Source organism: Saccopteryx bilineata, chromosome 6 (assembly GCF_036850765.1).
Source record: "Saccopteryx bilineata isolate mSacBil1 chromosome 6, mSacBil1_pri_phased_curated, whole genome shotgun sequence".
Taxonomy (NCBI): domain Eukaryota; kingdom Metazoa; phylum Chordata; class Mammalia; order Chiroptera; family Emballonuridae; genus Saccopteryx; species Saccopteryx bilineata.
The window spans coordinates 153010304-153030203 of record NC_089495.1 but is presented as its reverse complement, the minus strand read 5'-3'; the positions used below and the strand labels follow the sequence as shown (position 1 = coordinate 153030203).

The 19900-nt window shown below is 51.3% G+C and overlaps 2 protein-coding genes across 4 annotated transcripts; one reads left to right on the top strand and one right to left on the bottom strand.

The window, feature by feature from the left end:
- The first annotated feature begins 1120 nt into the window (after positions 1 to 1120).
- Positions 1121 to 18990, top strand: ICAM2 (intercellular adhesion molecule 2). Of its 3 annotated transcripts, XM_066236091.1 has the most exons (6): positions 1121 to 1267; positions 11682 to 11780; positions 13951 to 14208; positions 15350 to 15670; positions 16352 to 16575; positions 18315 to 18988. In XM_066236091.1, exons 1-5 carry the CDS (start codon positions 1261 to 1263, stop codon positions 16537 to 16539), a joined length of 873 nt encoding a protein of 290 aa, XP_066092188.1. In that variant the 5' UTR covers positions 1121 to 1260; the 3' UTR covers positions 16540 to 16575; positions 18315 to 18988. The 3 variants fall into 3 exon arrangements, with proteins under 3 accessions (XP_066092188.1, XP_066092189.1, XP_066092187.1); XM_066236092.1 differs by lacking the exon at positions 16352 to 16575 and having other exon boundaries at positions 18315 to 18990; XM_066236090.1 differs by lacking the exon at positions 18315 to 18988 and having other exon boundaries at positions 16352 to 16685.
- On the bottom strand, positions 16824 to 19900 carry PRR29 (proline rich 29). The gene is made up of 6 exons (XM_066236093.1): positions 19617 to 19900; positions 19320 to 19395; positions 19026 to 19132; positions 17909 to 18138; positions 17709 to 17779; positions 16824 to 17520 (listed from the first exon to the last, which is right to left on the bottom strand). The coding sequence occupies exons 1-6, from the start codon at positions 19641 to 19643 to the stop codon at positions 17492 to 17494; spliced, it is 540 nt and encodes a 179-aa protein (XP_066092190.1). The 5' UTR covers positions 19644 to 19900; the 3' UTR covers positions 16824 to 17491.

The following is a 19900-nucleotide window of genomic DNA, read 5'->3' as shown; positions in this document are numbered from 1 at the left end:
CAAAACTGTATACGAAAAATGGTAAAATTGCTATGTATCACAAGTTTTAGAAAAGGGGGATCGGCAGAGGCGGATTTAATGGTGGGCACACCAGGCGTGCCCTGGGCCCCGACTTCTGAAGGGCCCCACAAAACCGCAACTTTACATTTTTTTCTAATGACACCAAGTTTGGTTTCATCTGTGCAGTTTTAACATTAATAGTACATTATATTGCCTGACCAGGCGGTGGCGCAGTGGATAGAGTGTCGGACTGGGATGCGGAGGACCCAGGTTCGAGACCCAGAGGTGGCCAGCTTGAGTGCAGGCTCATCTGGTTTAAGCAAAGCTCACCAGCTTGGACCCAAGGTCGCTGGCTCGAGCAAGGGGTTATTCGATCTGCTGAAGGCCCATGGTCAAGGTACATTTGAGAAAGCAATCAATGAACAACTAAGGTGTCACAACGTGCAATGAAAAACTAATGATTGATGCTTCTCATCTCTGTTCCTGTCTGTCTGTCCCTATCTATCCCTCTCTCTGACTCACTCTCTGTCTCTGTAAAAAAAAAAAAAAGTACATAATACTTTAAAATATTTATTTTAAAATATGGTTAACATGTGTTTTTATTTTCCCTGTCTCTCTCTTTTTTTCTTAATGGGCCCAATATTTTCTTCTGCGTGCCAGGCCTCAACCAACCTTAATCGACCTCTGGGGACTGGACTAAAAGAAATGAGAGGCCCTGGCCGGTTGGCTCAGCAGTAGAGCGTTGGCCTGGAGCGTGGAAGTCCTGGGTTCAATTCCTAGCCAGGGCACACAGAAAAAGTGCCCATTTGCTTCTCCACCCTTCCCCCTCTCCTCTCTCTCTTCCCCTTCTGCAGCCAAGGCTCCATTGGAGCAAAGTTGGCCCAGGTGCTGAGGATGGCTCTATAGCCTCTGCCTCAGGCACTAGAATGGCTCTGGTTGTAATGGAGCAACACCCCAGATGGGTAGAGCATTGCCCCCTGGTGGGCATGCCAGGTGGATCCCAGTCGGGCGCATGTGAGAGTCTGTCTGTCTGCCTCCCTGCTTCTCACTTCAGAAAAAAAAAAGAAAAAAGAAAAAAAAAAGAAATGAGAATGTGGCAGAGGAAGCACATGACTTCTGAGAGCAAGAAACCAGGAAGCCTGAATTAACTCATCAGAACCACAGAGCATCTGCGGCAGCATCTCATTCAGCTTTCACCTCTTGGGCTGCACTGGACCCCTGGCCACACTCCTGCCCCATCACTGTCACTCCATTCAGCAGATGACAGGTAAAGTCATGCTTCTCACCTCCCTCTTGGCAAAATGGAAAGGGTTTGGGATGGAGTGTCCAGGACTGAGTTTCAGTCCCTTCCCCTCTCTGGGCTTCAGTTTCCCACGCGTGAGTGTGGGGGCTGAGGATCTGAGTTCCATCTGGCTGGATGTTCCCAGCTCTGCAACTCTGGTCTGCTATCTCTGGGCTCTGCTTTCACAGTGGCTTCCTGTTTTTGTCCTTCCACTTCCTCTCCAGCTCTGCCATTGGGGTGACAGATTCAGAAGTGTGGAGCTACCTTTTTGTCCAGGGGCCATCTGTGCTGGGCCAGAGCGAATACCTAACGGAAGGGACAGTCCCCTCCCTCTGGGGCTTACACCTGGGGTCTATGACAAACCTCATTTAGTGAAATCCTCTCTTGCCAATGAGAGGGGGACTTCCCTTACATTCCCATGGAGCCTCCTCTTCTTTCTAGACATGGAGGAATTTCTCTTTCAACTTAATGTCTGACATATATGTAACATACAAGTATATTATACACAGCACAATAATATGTTCAGCTCCAAATCCACCACTCAGCGCAAGGACGACATATTCCTAAATCTTGCATCTATCTGTGTGTTAGCACCCACCCAGATGTGACCACCCTCCCAAATTTGGGGTTTATTGTTTTCTTGATTTTTTTAGTGTTTTATCACATATGCATGCTTGTTCTTATTCTATGAAGCAGTTATATAACATTTACTGTGTGCTAGGCACTGTTTTAAATACTTAAAAGTATTAGCTCCATTATATTAAATCACCTTTGCATACCTGTGGTGAGCTCCACTTGGATGTGATGTCTTACATTTTTTATACATTGCTAGAGTTGGTTTGCTAAGTATTTTTTCCCTAATTATTGCTTCTATATTCATGAATGAGACTGGATACTAATTTTTCTTTTTCATCCTGTACTTGTCTCATTTTGGTGTGAAGGTTACCGCTGGCCTCATAGAAGCAGTCATAGAGGGCCCCAGCCCTCCCGTTCTCAGAAATAGTTTTATAAAATTAGAGTTATCTCTACTTAAATTTCTGTACAACTATCTGTACTAGGTATTTTCTTTGAGGGACATTTTAAAATTACTGATTCAATTTTTAAAAATAGTTCTAGAACCATTGGGGCTTTTTATTTCTCTTAAATCAAGTTTCATAGCTATATTTTTCTAATATTTGATCTACTTTTTTCATATTTCTTGGAATAAATTATAGCCATTTTTAATTGTGGGTAAAGTACACATAACACAAAATGTATCATCTCGACCATTTTTTTTCTGTCTGCTTCATTATTCATAGTTGAGGGTTGTGTTTTATTTATTTATTTTAGAGAGAGAGAAAGAAAGAGAAAGGGGAGAGGGAGCAGCAGGAAGCATCAACGCGTTGCGTTGTAGTTGTAGTCACTCATATGCCTTGACCCAGCAAGCCGGGGTTATGGAACCAGCAACCTCAGCATTCCTGGTCAATACTCGACCTCAGCATTCCTGGTCAACGGGTGACCTCAGCTTTCCGGGTCAATGCTTGATCCACTGGGCCACCACAGATCGGAGTTGAGGGAAGTGTTTTAAAATGCCTTGCTATGATGGTGGCTTGATCTGTTTGCAGTTTTTTCAAGATTGGTGCTTACAAAGTTTAGAGCCATTCAATCTTCTCGGTTAATTGACCCTTTAGTTTAGGCACTCGTTCTATCTCTAGTAAGTATTTTTGTCCTAAAAGACCTCTTTGTCTGATAGCAATAGGTGGCTGCTCACGCACATCCACGTTGTTTTGCAACTAACCTCTGGAATTTTCTTATACAAACCGGAAGTCCTACCCAGTAAACAACTCCCCATTGCCCCACCCACCCACCACAACCGTTACAACTGCCACAGTACTTCCTGTTTCTGTGAATTTGTAACGTGTCCCTGTTTTCATTCCTAATAATGTATACTCTGTTTTTACCAGAGCTTTGCCCATTCCATTAGTTTTTCAAAGAACTAACTTCTGGTTGTATTGATTCTGTCTACGATATCTTTGTTTTCTATTTTATTGATTTCTGCACATTGTTATTCTCTGAGTTTATTTTTGGGTTTACTTTGTTTTGTTTGATTTCTTCTCTTTATTCCCTTTTGTGTCACATTTGTATTAACTTTTTCTAACAACTTGACTACTTAAATTGGATACTTATTTAACACTCTTTTCTAATATAAATATTCATGGCTAAAAATTTTCTTCTAAGTACCACATTTGATGTATCTCATAAATTTTAATGTTTTTTTCATTACCAGTCAATTCTGAAGATTTAAAAATGTGCTATTACTATTTTTTTTTGACCCATGGGTTATTTAGGGCATGTTTTTATATTAACAAATATATGGAATTTTAAAGTTTTAAAAAATTTTGTATTCTCTAATTTATAGGTACATATCAAGCTTTTAAATTGTGTGTTTCAGCTCTGCTATTCATTTACTGATTATTTTTGTCCACTGCATTATTCATAGTTGAAAGTGTATTAAAATTTCTTGCTATGATGGTGGTTTTATTTCTTTGTAGTTTTTTAAAGCTAGAGGCATACAACTTTAGAACTTGTATAACTTCCTGGTGAACTGACCTTTTAATTTAGGCACTTATGCTCCTCCTAAACATTTTTATCTTAAAAGTCCTCTAGTCTGGTATCAGTAGAGTTTTCCTGGCTTTCTTCTGGTTCGTGTTTGCCTGGTCTATCTTTTCCGAACCTTGGACTTTCAACAATTCCATACTCGTGTTAGGTATGTCTTGTAAACAGCATAAAATGGTTTTATGTTTTATTTTATTTTATTTTATTTTTGGAGAGAGTGGGTGGAGACAGACAGGAAGGGAAAGAGATGAGAAGCATCAACTTGTGGCACCTTAACTGTTCATTGATTGCTTCTCAAACATGCCTTGGTGGGAGGGGGAGGACACTCCAGCTGAGCCAGTGACCCCTTGCTCAAGCCAGCGACCTTGGGCTTCAAGCCAGTGACCTTTGGGCTTAAGCCAGTGACTCCACGCTCAAGTTGGTAAGCCCACACTCAAGCCTGCGACCTCGGTGTTTTGAACCTGGGTCCTCAGTGTCCCAGGCTGATGGTCTATCCACTGCACCACCGCCTGGTCAGGCTCTGTTTGTTTGTTTGTTTTTGCGAGAGACATAGAGTGACAGAGAGAGGAACAGATAGGGACAGAAGACAGGGAGGGAGCAAGATGAGAAGCATCAATTCTTCGTTGTGATACCTTAGTTGTTCTTGATTGCTTTCTCATATGTGCCTTGACGGGGGGAGGGGAGGCAGCTACAGCAGACCAAGTGACCCCTTGCTCAAGCCAGTGACCCCGCGCTCAAGCTGGTGAGCCCGTGCTCAAGCTGGCGACCCTGGTTTTTTTTTAAATTTTATTTTATTTTTATTTATTTATTCATTTTCGAGAGGAGAGGGAGAGACAGAGAGAGAGAAGGGGGGGAGGAGCTGGAAGCATCAACTCCCATATGTGCCTTGACCAGGCAAGCCCAGGGTTTCGAACCGGCGACCTCAGCATTTCTAGGTCGACGCTTTATCCACTGTGCCACCACAGGTCAGGCCTGACCCTGGGGTTTTGAATCTGGGTCCTCTGCATCTCAGGCCAACGCTCTATCCACTGCGCCACCACCTGGTTAGGGTGTTTTAATCTTTTAAAAATCTAAACCGAGATGAGTTGTTAGAAATAACTGAGTCCATGACTTTCACTAAGCCCTGCTAACTAAAAACTGAGTTTAAAAACCTGCACTTCAACAACAATCCATATTTGGTAAAAACCCCAACCCAGAAGATTCTCTTCTGAGGTTGCGTTTGAACTATAAAAAAGTTTAAACCTTTTAATAGGTGTTATATTTTATTTATTTATTTTTTATTTGATTTTTTTTTTTCTGTATTTTTCTGAAGCCGGAAACGGGGAAAGACAGTCAGACAGACTCCCGCATGCGCCCAACTGGGATCCACCCGGCACACCCACCAGGGGGCAATGCTCTGCCCACCAGGGGGCGATGCTCTGTCCCTCTGGGACATTGCTCTGTTGCAACCAGAGCCACTCCAGCGCCTGGGGCAGAGGCCGAGGAGCCATCCCCAGCACCTGGGCCATCTTTGCTCCAGTGGAGCCTCGGCTGCGGAGGGGAAGAGAGAGACAGAGAGGAAGGAGAGGGGGAGGGGTGGAGAAACAGATGGGCGCTTCTCCTGTGTGCCCTGGCCGGGAATCAAACCCGGGACTTCTGCACGCCAGGCCGATGCTCTACCACTGAGCCAACCGGCCAGGGCCTAGGTGTTATTTTTTAGAGCAGTTTTAGGTTTACAACAAAATTGAGGGGCTGGTACAGAGAGTTCCCATATACTCCCTGCCCCCAATATATGCAGCCTCCCTCACTGTCAACACCCCCAGCAGAGTGGTACGTCTGTTACATTCAGTGAATACACTGACCCCTCTCACCGAAGTCCGTTAGGTTTCACTCTTGGTGTTGTACATTCTGTGGTTGGGACAGAGAGTGACTTGTATCCACAGTTATAGGATCATACAGAGTCGTTTCACTACCAGAAAATCCTGTTCTCTGCCTCTTCCCTAACCCCTAGCAGCCGCTGACCAGCCAGCCAACCTCTTGCCATTCCTAAATTTTCATCTCTGCTCTGTCGCCTAACAGCTCTGTGTTCTGGGCATGTTAGTTATTCACCTGAGCCACTGCTCCTCATAGGCACAACCAGAATGCTCTTTCTGTTTGTAGTGTGGTGTGATAATTAAATAATATGTATATATTAAAACCATAGCTTAGACCCTAGCAAAGAAAACGCATCAGCTAAATGTTAGTTTCCTTTTTTCTGCCTCCTTCTCTTAGTCATCTGAAATCATGTTTTGCTGAGAATAAGATAGAGAAAAGTGCTCTGGTCACAGTATATCTCACCAGAAATCCAAGCACAGGGGAGGGGAGGGAGGACTCCCAAACCCTCTTTCCAACTTGGAAAATCTCTCTCCTTCTGCTTCCTGTTAAGAATGTAACAAGCCATTCATCTCAATTTTCTCAGTCCAACTCCTTCAACCTGCATCGGACAAGCACACAGAAGCACTATCCCATAAGTATTTCCAGAAGCTAAGTGATTTCAAACCGAGCTATGTGTACAAGGTGGCAGGTAGCTGGGGCATCAGAGAGACTCAAAATCGAGGTCATGCCCATTGGCTCGTCACATTGAATCTTCTGGTTTCCAAGGGAACCAGCTGGATCACATGGAAAATTAGAGGATTTGTAAGGGTCATAGGCCCATGCACTAGTCCTCTCTCCTGGCTGTTCCAGTGTCACTGATGTATGAATATGAGGCGCTGCCCTTTCATTAAACCCAGACATCAGACAGTAATAGATGAACACAGGGCAAGGATTAAAAAAATCAGATAGTCTCTTTGAACTGTAGCTAATTTTTTTTATCTTTCTTGTGGTTATTAACAAATTTTTACTTTTTTTTTTAAAGGAGAGGAGGGGAGATAGTGAGACAGAATCTTGCATGTGTCCCGACTAGGATCCACCTGGCAATCCCTGTCTGGGGTTGATGCTCAAATCAATTGAGCTATTTTTAGCACCTGAGGCTGAGACTTGAATCAACTGAGCCCCTGGCTGTGAGAGGGGAAAAGGGAGGGGAGAGGGAGAGGGAGGGGGAGAGAATCAGTGGTCACTTCTCCTGTGTGCCCTGAATGGGAATCAAACCCTGGATGTCCATACACCGGGCTGATGCTCTATCCACTGAGCCAGCTGGCCAAAGCCAACAAATTTGGACTTTTTAACAGCATCTTTTAAAAATTTACATTTATTTAACTTTTTCTATGCATTTATCCTTATTTGATTTGTTTAATTGATTGGATGTTTGTTTCTATACCATATTAACTATTCTAATGGTTTAGAACTTATAAACTCTATCTCTTCTAGTCTTCCTTGAAATTTTTTTTAATTTTTTAATTTTTTAATTTTTTACAGGTACAGAGAGAGTCAGATAGAGGGATAGATAGGGACAGACAGACAGGAACGGAGAGAGATGAGAAGCATCGATCATCAGTTTTTTCGTTGAGACACTGTAGTTGTTCATTGATTGCTTTCTCACATGTGCATGACCGCGGGCCTTCAGCAGACTGAGTAACCCCCCACTCGAGCCAGTGGCCTTGGGTCCATGCTAGTGAGCTTTTTGCTCAAGCCAGATGAGCCCGCTCTCAAGCTGGCAACCCTGGGGTCTTGAACCTGGGTCCTTCTGCATCCCAGTCCGACGCTCTATCCACTGCGCCACCGCCTGGTCAGGCCTTCCTTGAAATTTTACCATACTCATAAAACTGAAAGTGTACCTTCCCTTCTGCACTACATAGGACTCTATAATGCTTTAACTGTAATCATTTCTTATACATTATTGCCCAGTATGTTAGTTTTGAAGTTTATAAAACTTCTCAAAAAATATTATTATGGCAGACAATGATTATTGGGAGTTCCATACTCATTTGCCATTTTATTTTTTCATCTTTTCTTCTTGCATAGAAAAGTGTCCTGCAGTCATTTTTAGTTTTACCTGAGCCCTGTGTTTAAAAGTTCCTGTAGGGTTCTCATCTTGGGAGCAAGCTCTCTCAGACTTTTATTTGTATCTTTAATTCACTTTAATTCTTGAAATACAGTTTTTTTCAGAAATATGGTTCTAGGCTGAAAGTCATTTTCTTTCAACAAGAATATAAGTGATAGAGGTCCCTGGGTTGAGACCTAGGCAGCCCTGTAAAAGAGATGAGCTCACCTCCTATACCGAGGCTCCAGTCTCTCCCCCCTCAAAGTCTCTGCTATCTTCCAGAATCTGTGATTCCTTCCCCCTGGTGTCCAGCTACCCACTCTCTTGTACACATAGCTCGATTCTAAATCATTTAGTTTCTGGAATTGCTTAAAGGATAAAGAGTGCTTCTGTGTGCTTGTCAGATGTAGGTTGAGGGAGTTGGACTAAGAAAAATGGATGAATGGATTGTTACACCCCTGACAGAAGTGTTCAGTCATCAAGGGCTGGCCTTGTCAGCTGGACCCAGGGAAGCAGAAGGGAGGGGATTTTCAAGTTGGAAAGAGAGTTTGGGTCCCTGGCTGGTTGGCTCAGTGGTAGAGTGTCGGCCGGTGTGTGGATGTCCTAAGTTCAATTCCCGGTCAGGGCACACAGGAGAAGTGCCCATATACTTCTCCACCCTTCCCCCTCTCGCTTTTCTCTCTCTCTCTCCTCCCCTTCTGCAGCCATGGTTTGATTGGAGGGAGTTGGCCCTGGGCACTGAGGATGGCTCCATGACCTCTGCTTCAGGCGCTATGAGGGGCTCAATTGCTGAGCAACAGAGCAACGCCCCAGATGGGCAGAGCATCACCCCCTAGTGGGTTTGCCAGGTGTATTCCTGTTGGGGTTAATGTGAGAGTCTGTCTTTCTTTCCCCCCTCACTGAATAAAGAAAAAAGAAAAAGAAAGGGTTTGGGAGGCAGTAGCTGGAAGTGCTCTCTTTTCCTCTTCCCTCCCCTCCCCTGCTTTGTCCCTTCCACTGTGGAACTCAGAGAGACTTAAAAAATAAGCCAGGGAGTATTTGATGAGGAAACAGTGGTCTGGGAAGGAACACCTGAGTTTCTTCTCTCTTTCTCATGATGTTCGGTGGCCTCCATCTCTGAGCAACTCCTTGGCATCAGAAGCTTGCTCTCCCCCTTTATTTGGAAGCAGTGATTATGGCATTCTAGGGTCTACTCATCATCAGCCCCCAAATCCTCTTCATTCTCTCTCCCAGAGGCTTCCTGGGAAGTAGACAGCTCCACCCCCCACCTTACCTCCCCTCTTGCCCTCAAAATCTTGTGAGGCAGAACGCACCCTGTGGGAACTCCCTTTATACAATGACCCACATCTAGCCCTTACTCTCAAGGGCAGGTTTGAAGGGCCAGAACCTTCCGCTGATGCCTGGCTAGAAAAGCTCTTTCATTCCTGCAACAGAGAAGCATCATCAGCCACTCCCCCGCAACCCCCCACCCTCCGGAGTCCACCCTGCCCCCCCCCCAAGTCAAGCACATTACCTGTGATAGTTCTTCGCTCCACCAGGGAGCCTTCGCTCTGTTGGCTTCTTCACTCACAGGGGTTGGTGGGCAGAGGCAGGGGCTGGTGGGCTCAGGGCAGGACCTGGGGCCACAAAAACCTCACTAGGTCCTGTGGGGAAGGAGTCAGGCTGGCCGGGCTGCGTGGGCAGTTGGGGTTCACAGGCATTGTCTCTTCTAAGAATTGGGGCTCTCCGGGCATGAACAAAACTGCCTTTCCCGAAGCCTGCATGGCAGGGAAGGCCCCAGCAATATCTCTGGCCATCTGTCACCTTGCATTTCCCTCCCAAGGATCTCCTGGGGATCAAGTCCCTAAGAATCCTTCTCTTGCCCCTGCTCTGGTGGGTTTCAGCAGTCACCAGGCTGCCTCTCATTCATTGTGCCCATTCACTCTCTCCTTAGTGCGTGACCTTGGGCAAATCACTTAAAAACTATATCGCTCTGTGACTCAGTTCCCCCATCTTATAGATGGGGACAACAGCATTACCTACCTTGTGGAGTTTGGGGTTTAATTAGTTAATATTTCTATAGTGTGTATGCCCTGTAGTCAATAAGTGTTCACCATTGTATTATTGTCGTTTTTGGGTTTTTTTGGCAGAGACAGAGAGAGTCAGAGAGAGGGACAGATAGGGACAGATAGACAGGAAGGGAGAGAGATGAGAAGCATCAATTCTTCATTGCAGCACCTTAGTTGTTCATTGATTGCTTTCTCATGTGCCTTGATGCGGGGGCGGGGGGAGGGGGCTACAGTAGAGCAAGTGACTCCTTGCTCAAGCCAGTGACCTTGGGCTCAAGCTGGTGAGCCTTGCTCAAAGCAGATGAGCCCATGCTCAAGCTGGCGACCTTGGGGTTTTGAACCTGGGTCCTTTGCGTCCCAGTTTGACGCTCTACCCACTGCGCCACTGCCTGGTCAGGGTGTTTCTTTTGTTGTTATTATTGTTCTTCAGATTCAGTGGAGACCACAGAGTTGCCACCAGAGCAGGACCTGTTGTGTGGGACCTTGGGGCTGCCCCCTCAGTCTCCAGCTTGGATGGGAGGAGTGTTTCCTGAAGCCACACAGACTCAGATCCCTGGGCTGGGGTTCAGCCTCGCTCTCTTGTCCACCTCCCCTCTGTATCTTTCCGAGGCCCAGCTCTTGTCCTAGGGCTTCCCAAGTCCTGGCTGACAAGGCCAGACCTTGATGACTGCACACAATGGTAAAAGCCTTTGGCCTCAGCAGCCAGAGAGAAGGGCTTGACTTCACCCTGCCCTCCCCGCCCAGGACCGAAGTTTGGCCTGAGCCCTGAGAATGCAGGTGCATTCCTTTGGAGGGGCCCCATCTGGGGTGCCCCTGAGAAGGTAAGGAGGCCTGCCCCTCTCCTGCCTCTCCCAGCCCAGCGGTCCCAGGTCCTCCTAGCCTAAAAAGACTGGAGCCGTAAAAGGTTGGATGAGTCAGGATCAAAAGCCTTCTGGCAAGATCCTCCCTACCACTAGAACCCCCTTTTCCCAGGCTCACTGCTTCTGAGGAGCCCCACCACAGGTGACAAAGCCTCCTAGAAACACATCGCAACTTGTTGGGGCCCTAGTCTCCCCAGACTAAGGCTGTCTGCCTGAATGGGCAGGGAGAACACCCCGTGCATGAGTCAGGTCTGGAAAGGGAGGCTGAAGATTTGGGCTACAGCTAGACTGACCCCCACGACCTCTGTCTGTGCCTGGGCTGCTGGGGGACTATCGCGGGGCATTTCCCGAGGCTCTGAGCCTCAAACTGTCCCTGGACCAGCTGAGTCAGGGACAGGCTGAGGTTGCAAGGTAGTCGGGTGTTAAGGTTTAAGTAGACTTGTGCTGAGCTGTTAACTGGAGCGCCTCTGGTTCCCACCTACATTTTCCGGGAAAAGCTCAGCTCTATCTGTTTCGCTGCAGTGACCTGTGTCATGCGCACATCCTGACTTTGGATATTTCCTTCCCAGAGGGGACCACAAAAATGTGTCCTATGAGATTTGGGGTTCCCTGGATCTGTGGCTTGTAGTGATCACTGTCTTCTGTGCCCACACAGCACACTGAAATCCTGTGTGCACACTCGTCACTCACACACATGCACTAACACACCCATCACCGCCCTGCCCTCCACAGGAGCATTGCCCGAGGACTGGGTTACGGCCCGCTTATCAGCAGCTTCCCGGCTTCCTCTGCTAGATTCTTACAGGCCCAGCCCTGGGAGCCCACCTTCCACGTGGCCTCCCAAGAGCCGCTCAGATAATGAGAGGAAATGCAGTCACCAGCTTACAAAAGGCTGGAGATTCCAGGCTGCCACTGCAGGCCACCACTCCCTGATTGCACCCTCCGTCTCTCTCCAGAGTTGCTGTTCTCTGCATGCCTGTGGATGTCACCTGAAATGTCCCCTTTTGGTTGCTGGGGTCTGCCCGCGGCCCTTCTTGCCCTGCTCTTCTGCCCAGGTGAGCCAGTGCCCGGGGTTCCTGACTTGGTATGTGCCAGCCCAAAGGGCGGGCCGCCCGCCCCCCCAGCTTTAGGTGGGGGGAGTGCTGTCCCTGAGGTCTCTGAGGCTTTGAATACAGTGGCTGCTCCCATGGCTACACATGCAACCTGGCTTCCCTGTGACCCAGGGCAGCAGGTGGATGTCCTCACCATTTGGACACCAGGCTGAACGGCCCCACAGCTTCATGGCATCTGGATGTGGCAGGTCTTGGAGGCTGAAAGGTGGGCGGGGTAGGGGTCTGAGGAGGTGAAGGGGTGCGGGGCTTCAGGAGAAGGTCAGGGCCTGCCCCTGCTCATCTTCAGATAGGGCCTAGGAGACAGAAGGGGGTAGCAGAAGGCCTCACTTCCTGGCTATCCTCAGAGGAAAGCTGAAACCCCTTTCAGTGGGTCATGGGGACTGAGAGGGAAAATGCTACCGTGTGCCAAGCACTGTGTTTTGGACAACCTGGCAGGTACTTTCAATGTGCTATCTCTGAACCTTCACAACAACACTAGGAAAGGAATTGCTAGCCCATTTTACAGATGAAGAAACTGAGGCTCAGAAGGAGAAAACACCTTGCCTAAGGTCACATAGCTGGTAGATGGTGAACTCAGGACACAAATTCAGTTTGCCTAATGGTAAAGTCCCTCTCTTGCCACTTCATTATATACTACGATCTGAGGGCTGAGTGGCGGCATGTGGGCGTGGCATTAGCACAGGACACAGGCTGGGCCTCGGTGGCTGGAATCGAGGACCTTCCTGGTCATTGCTGAAGGAGAGGTGAGTGCTGAGTCTTCATGGATCAAATACTTCCTGAGCCTGTACACACAAGACATTGTGCTAAGCACAGTGGGAAACAGAGCCCTGCCTTCTAGAGGCTAAGGAGAGTCAATGCAAATATGAATCACCGGTTCAATGGGTCATTGGCAAGGTGGTCCCATTTCCTCTCTGGCCTCCTCCCCTGCCTTTGTCCTGGCTGAGCTTGAGCACCCTGGACACCTCACTGTTCCTCAGACACACCAAGCCCACCCTGGAGCCAGGGTGCCCGGCTGCAGGTCCCTCTCTCTGGAACACTGTTCCCCAGATACCTGCAGGGTTCGCCCCCCACCTCTCTCACGTCTGTGCTCTAACGACGTTCCTTCAGAGAGGCTTGTGCTAAAATGGCCACCCTACCCCACTCCCTATATTTCCTTTCCTTTGCCATCCGATGGCTTGCATATTTGTTTATTACTGTCTGCTTCCTTCTCTAGATTGTGAGCTCTGTAACGGCAGGGTTGGATTTGCTTTGTTTATTCCTGCAGGGCCGAGAACAGAACCTGGCACATAGCAGGCGTTCAAGGAAGAAAGGAAAGGAGGGAGGGATGGGTTGAACCCTGGGCCGCAAGGGGCTCGGAAGACACAGTCCACCTCCATCTCAATGAGGCCTTCGTGGAGGAGGGTACATTAGGGCCAGGCCCTGGTGGTCAAAGGGGATCCCTCTCCATGGAGAGAGAGGGTGTGCGTGAGGGAGAATAACCCAGAGGTGATGGGCTGGAGGAAGGACAACCAGAGGCAGGGAGACAGCCCGGGGTAGGAGCAGCCTCCTCGATCTACACTCGGGGCAATAAGGCCCAAACAAGGGTAGAGCAGAGGGACCATGCCTGGCCTTTCTTCTGGGCCCCTCCTTCTTATTTTTTTATTTTTTTTAATTTTTTTTGTATTTTTCTGAAGCTGGAAACGGGGAGAGACAGACAGACTCTCGCATGCGCCCAACCGAGATCCACCCGGCTCGCCCACCAGGGGGCGATGCTCTGCCCCTCCGGGGCATCGTTCTTTTGCGACCAGAGCCACACTAGCGCCCGGGGCAGAGGCCAAGGAGCCATCTCCAGTGCCTGGGCCATCTTTGCTCCAATGGAGCCTTGGCTGCGGGAGGGGAAGAGAGAGACAGAGAGGAAGGAGAGGGGGAGGGGTGGAGAAGCAGATGGGCGCTTCTCCTGTGTGCCCTGGCCGGGAATTGAACCCGGGATTTCTGCACACCAGGCTGACGCTCTACCACTGAGCCAACTGGCCAGGGCCTCTGGGCCCCTCCTTCTTGATCAGACTGTTAGTGACAGGCAGCTCCACTGCACAGGACAGAGGGGACATCTGCTGTTGTGTTTCTGGTTTTCCAGGGTCTGATGGGGAGGTGTATGTGTGGCCAGAGCAGCTGGTGGTGAAACACGGAGGGTCCTTGCAGATCAACTGTAGTACTAACTGTCACAGTCCTGAGAGGGGTGGTATGGAGACATCCCTAGACAAGACACTGGTGGAAGAGGACACTCGGTGGAAGCAGTACTCAGTCTACAACATCTCTGAGGACACGGTCATGCTTTGCTACTTCACCTGCTCTGGGAGGCAGGAGTCAACGAATGTCAGCGTCACTGTGTTCCGTGAGTGCTTCACACAGGGCCCTCTTCCCCCCACGGCAGAGCCTGTGTCTACTGCATGTTCCTGCCCCCAGGCCTTCCTGTCATGGCCGCCTCACTCCTGGGGCTCCTGGGGTGACGGGGAGCAAGACCCCAGCCAGGGGCTCAGAATCTGCTCACTCCCTTCACTGGCCTCCTTGAGCCTGCTGGCAACCCTGGCTTGGAGGCTTGCTCAGAGAGGGTGATCCAGGCAAATTTTACAGATTTAAAAGTCCCCTCAGTTGCAGCTCCATCACCGGAACACCTCACATCCCATGACAAGTAGTGGGGCACCCTCAGGAGGGCTGCAAGCTCTCCAAGCCCTTTCACCTTGAGAGAGAAGGGGGAAACGTCACCAGGTGGTTTTATCTGCCCCTGAGAGCCCTTGGCAAATGTGAGACTGTCACACACACCTGTGCATGGGCCATGGAGACCGGGGTAGGCCAGGATTCTCTCTCGTCTTGGGACTAATGGTATTGCTTGGGACCTCCCCCCTTACTGATGTCAGTGGATCAAATGAATAGAAAGATGTCCTAAAGCCAACATATTACCCTGGGGGGGTGGAGGGGAGATATTCTGGTTTAAAGGGAAACCAAGGCCACACTGAGGGTCCTGTTTGATAAGAGATTGAGGTGGCTGTAAACCTGACCCTAGAGAACTAAGTCGGGTCAGACTTCAGCCCCCACCTCTTAAGGGAGAATCTCACAGTTCATGGCCCAGTTCCAATGAGTACTCCCTTCTAGTCTCTCTGAACATAATTATACAACTGAATTTTTGAAATTAGTTTTTAATTTCTGGAGAGAAAGGAGACAGATGCAAACATTTATATCTTTCTAGTTGGCCACTCAGTTTCTGCACCCTTTCTTTGTAGACACCTGACCACCTCCACTCTTGTCCATTCCAGAAGTCATCATGTTTGTAACACTACCACCCAGTACATCCTTCACTCTAAACTGCTTCCTGCTTCCTCTTCACACTCGAGAGCAGGCCAGGCCCCAGCCAACTTCCCCCTCTACAAGTCAGCCAAGGCCCTGAGAACACTGTGCTGATGGGGGATGTTCTTGGCCAGGTGGGTCTACTGGAACTGCACCCCCACCCTAACCAGACCCCCCACTTCTCCCTGCAGACCCTCCAGAGGAAGTGCTGCTGAAACTACAGCCCACTTGGGTGACTGTGGGGAGATCCTTCACCATAGAGTGCTGGGTGCCCACTGTGGCACCCCTTGAGAAACTCACGCTCACCCTGCTCCGTGGCAAGAAGCCCCTGTACAGACAGACCTTTGTGGGAACAACTGCTGTCCCCCAAGAAGCCAAGCTCACACACAACATCACAGCTCAGAAGGAAGACGGTCACCACAACTTCTCCTGCCTAGCTGAGCTGGACCTGCAGTCTGGTGATGAGAACATCATTCGCATAACCTCACAGCCCCAGATGCTTGACATCTACGGTGAGGGGGAGCCCCCTAGACAGAGGAAGGGAAGGAGAAGGCACTCACTTTAGGCTCCATGAAAAACCAAAACCTTAGCCCACTCTCTGCCAGCTCACAGGGTAGGCACCCAGGGCCCCCCAACCAAATCCTGAGTTCCCTCTTATGCTCCCTCCTCCCTGAAGTCCTCCCCAAGTCCCCAGGATGGACCTGGACTAGTTGGTTGACTACTAGTGAGCTGTGTGACCTTGACCAAGTCAACCTCCTCTCTCTGGCCTTGACTCTACAATGAAAAGTTTGACCTAATTGACCCCTAAGTCTCTTAGAATTCCACTGTTCTGTGCTTCTTGATGGCCAAGGTGTTCCCTGTCTTCAGAGAGTCTGGTGGAAACTCACTCAGCTCTGCCCAGGGAGGGGTTGGCCTGAACCATATGCCACTGTCCAGGCCATGGTGTCCAGAGACCACACGCTGGAAGGCAGGGGCACATCTGCCTTCACAGTCTCAACTGAGGCCTGGCTGGTAGCCTGGACCCCAGCTTACCTTTCCCCTAGTTAGTACACCATTTGCCACTCATCTCTGTAGCACAGGGTTTCTGCATGATGGACGAGGGGGGTGTGGGAGGTGGGTGGTTCTCCACTCCCCCTTGGGCCCCCACACTTAGGCCCAGAAGACTTCTAAGACCACTGCCCCCTTCTCTCTAGAGCCTGGGCAGGACAACCAGATGGTCATCATTGTTGCAGTTGTGTCAGTGCTGCTGTTCCTGTTTGTGACATCCGTCCTGCTGTGCTTTGTCTTTGGCCAGCAGTGGCACCAGAGGCGAAGTGGCAGCTATGGGGTGCAAGCAGCCTGGAGGAGCCTGAGACGGGCCTACCGGGCACAGCCTGTGTGACTGGCGCGGCTGCCATCATGGCAGCCACTGAACTCGGTGTGGCTCCTCAGGGGCGTGGTCCAGCCCTGGCTGAAGGACAGTGACAAGCAGCAGAGGACTCTGGGAACATTTCCTTTTCTAGTCTGAATACAAACACCTGGACGTAACTCTGTGCCTCACTGTCCCCTCCTGGGAGGATACTCGGTGACTGGGAGGTGGCTCAGCAGGCCCAGACCTGTCTCCCTTTCCTTTACAGGGGTCTTCTGGCCAGCGCAGGCTCTGCAGTGGCCCCATGCTGACCAGTCCAGACACCAGAAACCTGATGCCCACCCTTGTTGGGTTTTGAATGACAAATTCCTCCTGGGGGAACACTGGGGAGATGCACCCTGGCCCAGGAACTCAGGCCACGCCCAGTCTGGACAGGACATAGCCAATAGAGCCAGCTTCCTGGGAGGAGGGTGGGCCCAAGGGGACTGGCTCAGCTCCAGGACCCTCCCCGTCAGGACTCTTGCCACTCTCACTCTTGGCCTTTAGAGAGCAGTGGACAATAAAACCCGCCTTCTCCTCCCAGCTCCCACTCCGTGATTAGGCCAAATTGAGCCAAATCCTGCAGCCCTGGCCTTCCCAGAAAGAGGGGTGAGGATCAGAGGTCTGAGGAGGAGGGCTCAGGTTCCTGGCCTCCCCCTAGCCCCAGCAGGAAAGAGTGGGGCAGACTTGGGTTTTCATGTGGCCCCCAGGCCTTGGACAGGACTCTAACTAGCTCTTCCTCCCGAGAAGGGATCAGTCTGGTTCAAGGTCTTGGTGGCCTGGAGAACAGACTGATTCATCCAGGAGGGGAGGGCCTGGCTGGGGTTGAGGCCAGAGAAGAGCTGCCAGGGATGGCTTCAAGCACTTGAGGGGCACTTGGGGGGCTCCAGGGCTGTCTCCAGTCCCGCAGAGAAGTTGGTGTGGGTGCCTGACCCAGCGTCTGTCTTCATGGTAGGCTCTCTGCATCATAGTAATCTGGGGAAGAGACGGCAACCTCGTGCTGACTCCCTTCTGCCTCAGTGGATCCCGAGAGAAAGGGGAGGGGATAGGCCAGTTGCCTGCAGCAGTGAGAGCGGTAGTCCTCCCTCAAGGGAACATGGCCCTCCCGGCTTCTGGACCCCTCCCTAGGCCTGGGCCACACTGCCCACCCATCCCGCCCCTACCTGAAGCCGGGGGGACATCTGCACCTACAGTCCCTGTGGCGCTGGGCGGCGGGGGTGGGGGCACAGCTCTCCTGAGGCAGGGATGGAAAAAGAAATACCCCCCCATCAGAAGTGGCCTCTGTGGTTTCACCCATAAGGATCCCCACCCCACTCCAACCCCAGAACAGGGTCCTGACAGTGCCGACCCCCGCCTCACTTACACCCCCCTTTTCCTGGAGGCAGGATTTCGCTGCTGAACCCTGGATGCATCCTGCAAGTGGGTCTGAGGTGGGGGAGGAAGGAAGGGTGCTGGCCAGGGTGGCAGGGGGCCCGGCACAGGCAGCACACCAGGCAGGTAGTGGTGGTGGAACACCAAAGGCCCTTCCTCTTGGGCTTCCAGCTCCTCTTCCTCCTCCTCCTCACGCTCTTCCTTTAGATCCTGCAGGTAGACCTGGGGGGGGGGGGGGAGAGGTGGTGGTGATACCGGACCTGGCTCTCCCCACCCCCGCTCCTCTGGTCCTCGAAGTCATTTTTCCAGCTACGCATTAGGAAATGACTGCTGTTGACTGGTATTATTACTACACTCAAGCAGGGCACTTTGGAGACATTTTATCCCTTATTTTGCAGGTGGGAAAACTGAGTCTGAAAGAGGTTGAGCAACTTGTCTAAGGTCACCCAGCTAACAAGAAGCCAAGCAGGAACCTGAAGAATCCAGGAGTGACGCCAGAGCTGGGGGAGGGGGGGTCCAGCCAGCTGCCCATGGCCTGCTGCCAGGCCCTGGGCCCACTCATCCCAGGGCCCCTTGAGGGCTTTGCCCACCTAGATGGCAGATACACGCCTCACCTGCAATCATCAAAGTCCCACCTGACTTTCAAGGGCTTGTTCAAAGGCCACCTGCTCCTCCAAAGAGCCTTTCCCCTCCCCCCAGCCAGTGTACCTCTCCTCTGCCAGTCACAGCCAGCATTGCTTTGTGTTCATAGCTGTTCATTCACTTGTTCAACAAACATCAACTGAGCCCCTAATAAACACCAGGCATCCTGCAGGTCCGGGCACAATGGCGCCTGTCCTCCTGGTCCTGCAGTCCAGTGAGGGACCATTGCGGGTACATTTCCACCACCTGAGTGGTCTGGATTTAGGGACCCTCACCCCCCAATCCATGGAGGTTGGCACAGGACCTGGCACAAAAGAGATGCCAAACAGACCCAGGCAATTAGGGGCGGACTGGCTTCCCTTTCCTCTTTCTCACCTGGTCCTTTCTGTCACCGGGATACTCCAGATAGATCCCCACCCCTGCCCTGCAGGTGGGCGGCTCCAGGGGCCCACCCCCAGCCCTCGCACCTGCTCGCTGGGAAAGGCCGGCCAGGGGTTGAGCGCTGTCGCTGTCAGGCGGCTCAAGAGCAGCTGGTGCATCTGCGCGTTCTGCAGCACCATCAGTTCCAGCAGGTCTAGGGGGCCGGGGGTCAGCGGGCGCGCCAGCCCCCACCCCCCGCCCGCTTAGCCCTGTGCCCGACCCCAGGGCCTTTTCCCAGACGCCCAGCCCCGGGACTCAGAACGGGTGGCGATGCGGCCCCAAAGCCCAGACGAGTGCCGGGGTGGAGGGCGCACAGGGGTGGGGGGAGCCCGTGGCCTCACCTTCCTTCACGCGGCCTGGCTGCGGGGGCGGCAGTGGGACAGCCCACGGGAGGGGCTGCAGGACGGTCACCCAGGGCTGGGGGGAGAGGTGACGCAGCCACTGGCTAAGCGGAGTCGGGTTGGGGGGTCCGACCTCCCCCAGCCCGAGTTGCCTCCCCTAACCCGCAGGGCCTCGAACTACTGACACTCCGCGCCCCTCTTGGCCTTCCCGCTGCCTGCCAGTCTCTCCTTCCCCGACTGGGGTCGCTCTCCTCACCCCACAGAGCTCCCTCCAGAATTCGTCCCCCCACCTCTCACCCCGGCACGGCTTCCCAACTCTGCCATCGCCCCTGGCCTCCCGGGTAAAAGCCGGCTCTGCGTCCTAGCTCAGCCCTCAACGTCCGGGCTGCACTCTGTGGTGGGGGGTGACTCCAGCTCCCTCCACTCCCGGAGGCCACCGCCAGCGTCCTCCAGCAGGGTTGCCTTGGCGACACGACTCCAAAACCTACTCCCAGGCCTGCGCAGGTCCGGCCCCACCCGCTCCGGATGCCTGGGCGTTTGCTCTCAGTCGCTGCCTTCTGCTCTCCTCTCCCCACCACCCA

Coding starts and splice junctions, on each gene's coding strand:
- PRR29 (XM_066236093.1), bottom strand. CDS start 19,643: ATGGCAGAGTTGGGAAGCCGTGCCGGG. Junction 19,133..19,319: donor GCCAGGCCGCGTGAAGGAAG/GTGAGGCCACGG, acceptor CCGGCCCCCTAG/ACCTGCTGGAACTGATGGTG. Junction 17,780..17,908: donor GCCTCCAGGAAAAGGGGGGT/GTAAGTGAGGCG, acceptor TCCCTGCCTCAG/GAGAGCTGTGCCCCCACCCC.
- ICAM2 (XM_066236091.1), top strand. Junction 11,781..13,950: donor TGCCCTGCTCTTCTGCCCAG/GTGAGCCAGTGC, acceptor CTGGTTTTCCAG/GGTCTGATGGGGAGGTGTAT. Junction 15,671..16,351: donor CCAGATGCTTGACATCTACG/GTGAGGGGGAGC, acceptor CCTTCTCTCTAG/AGCCTGGGCAGGACAACCAG.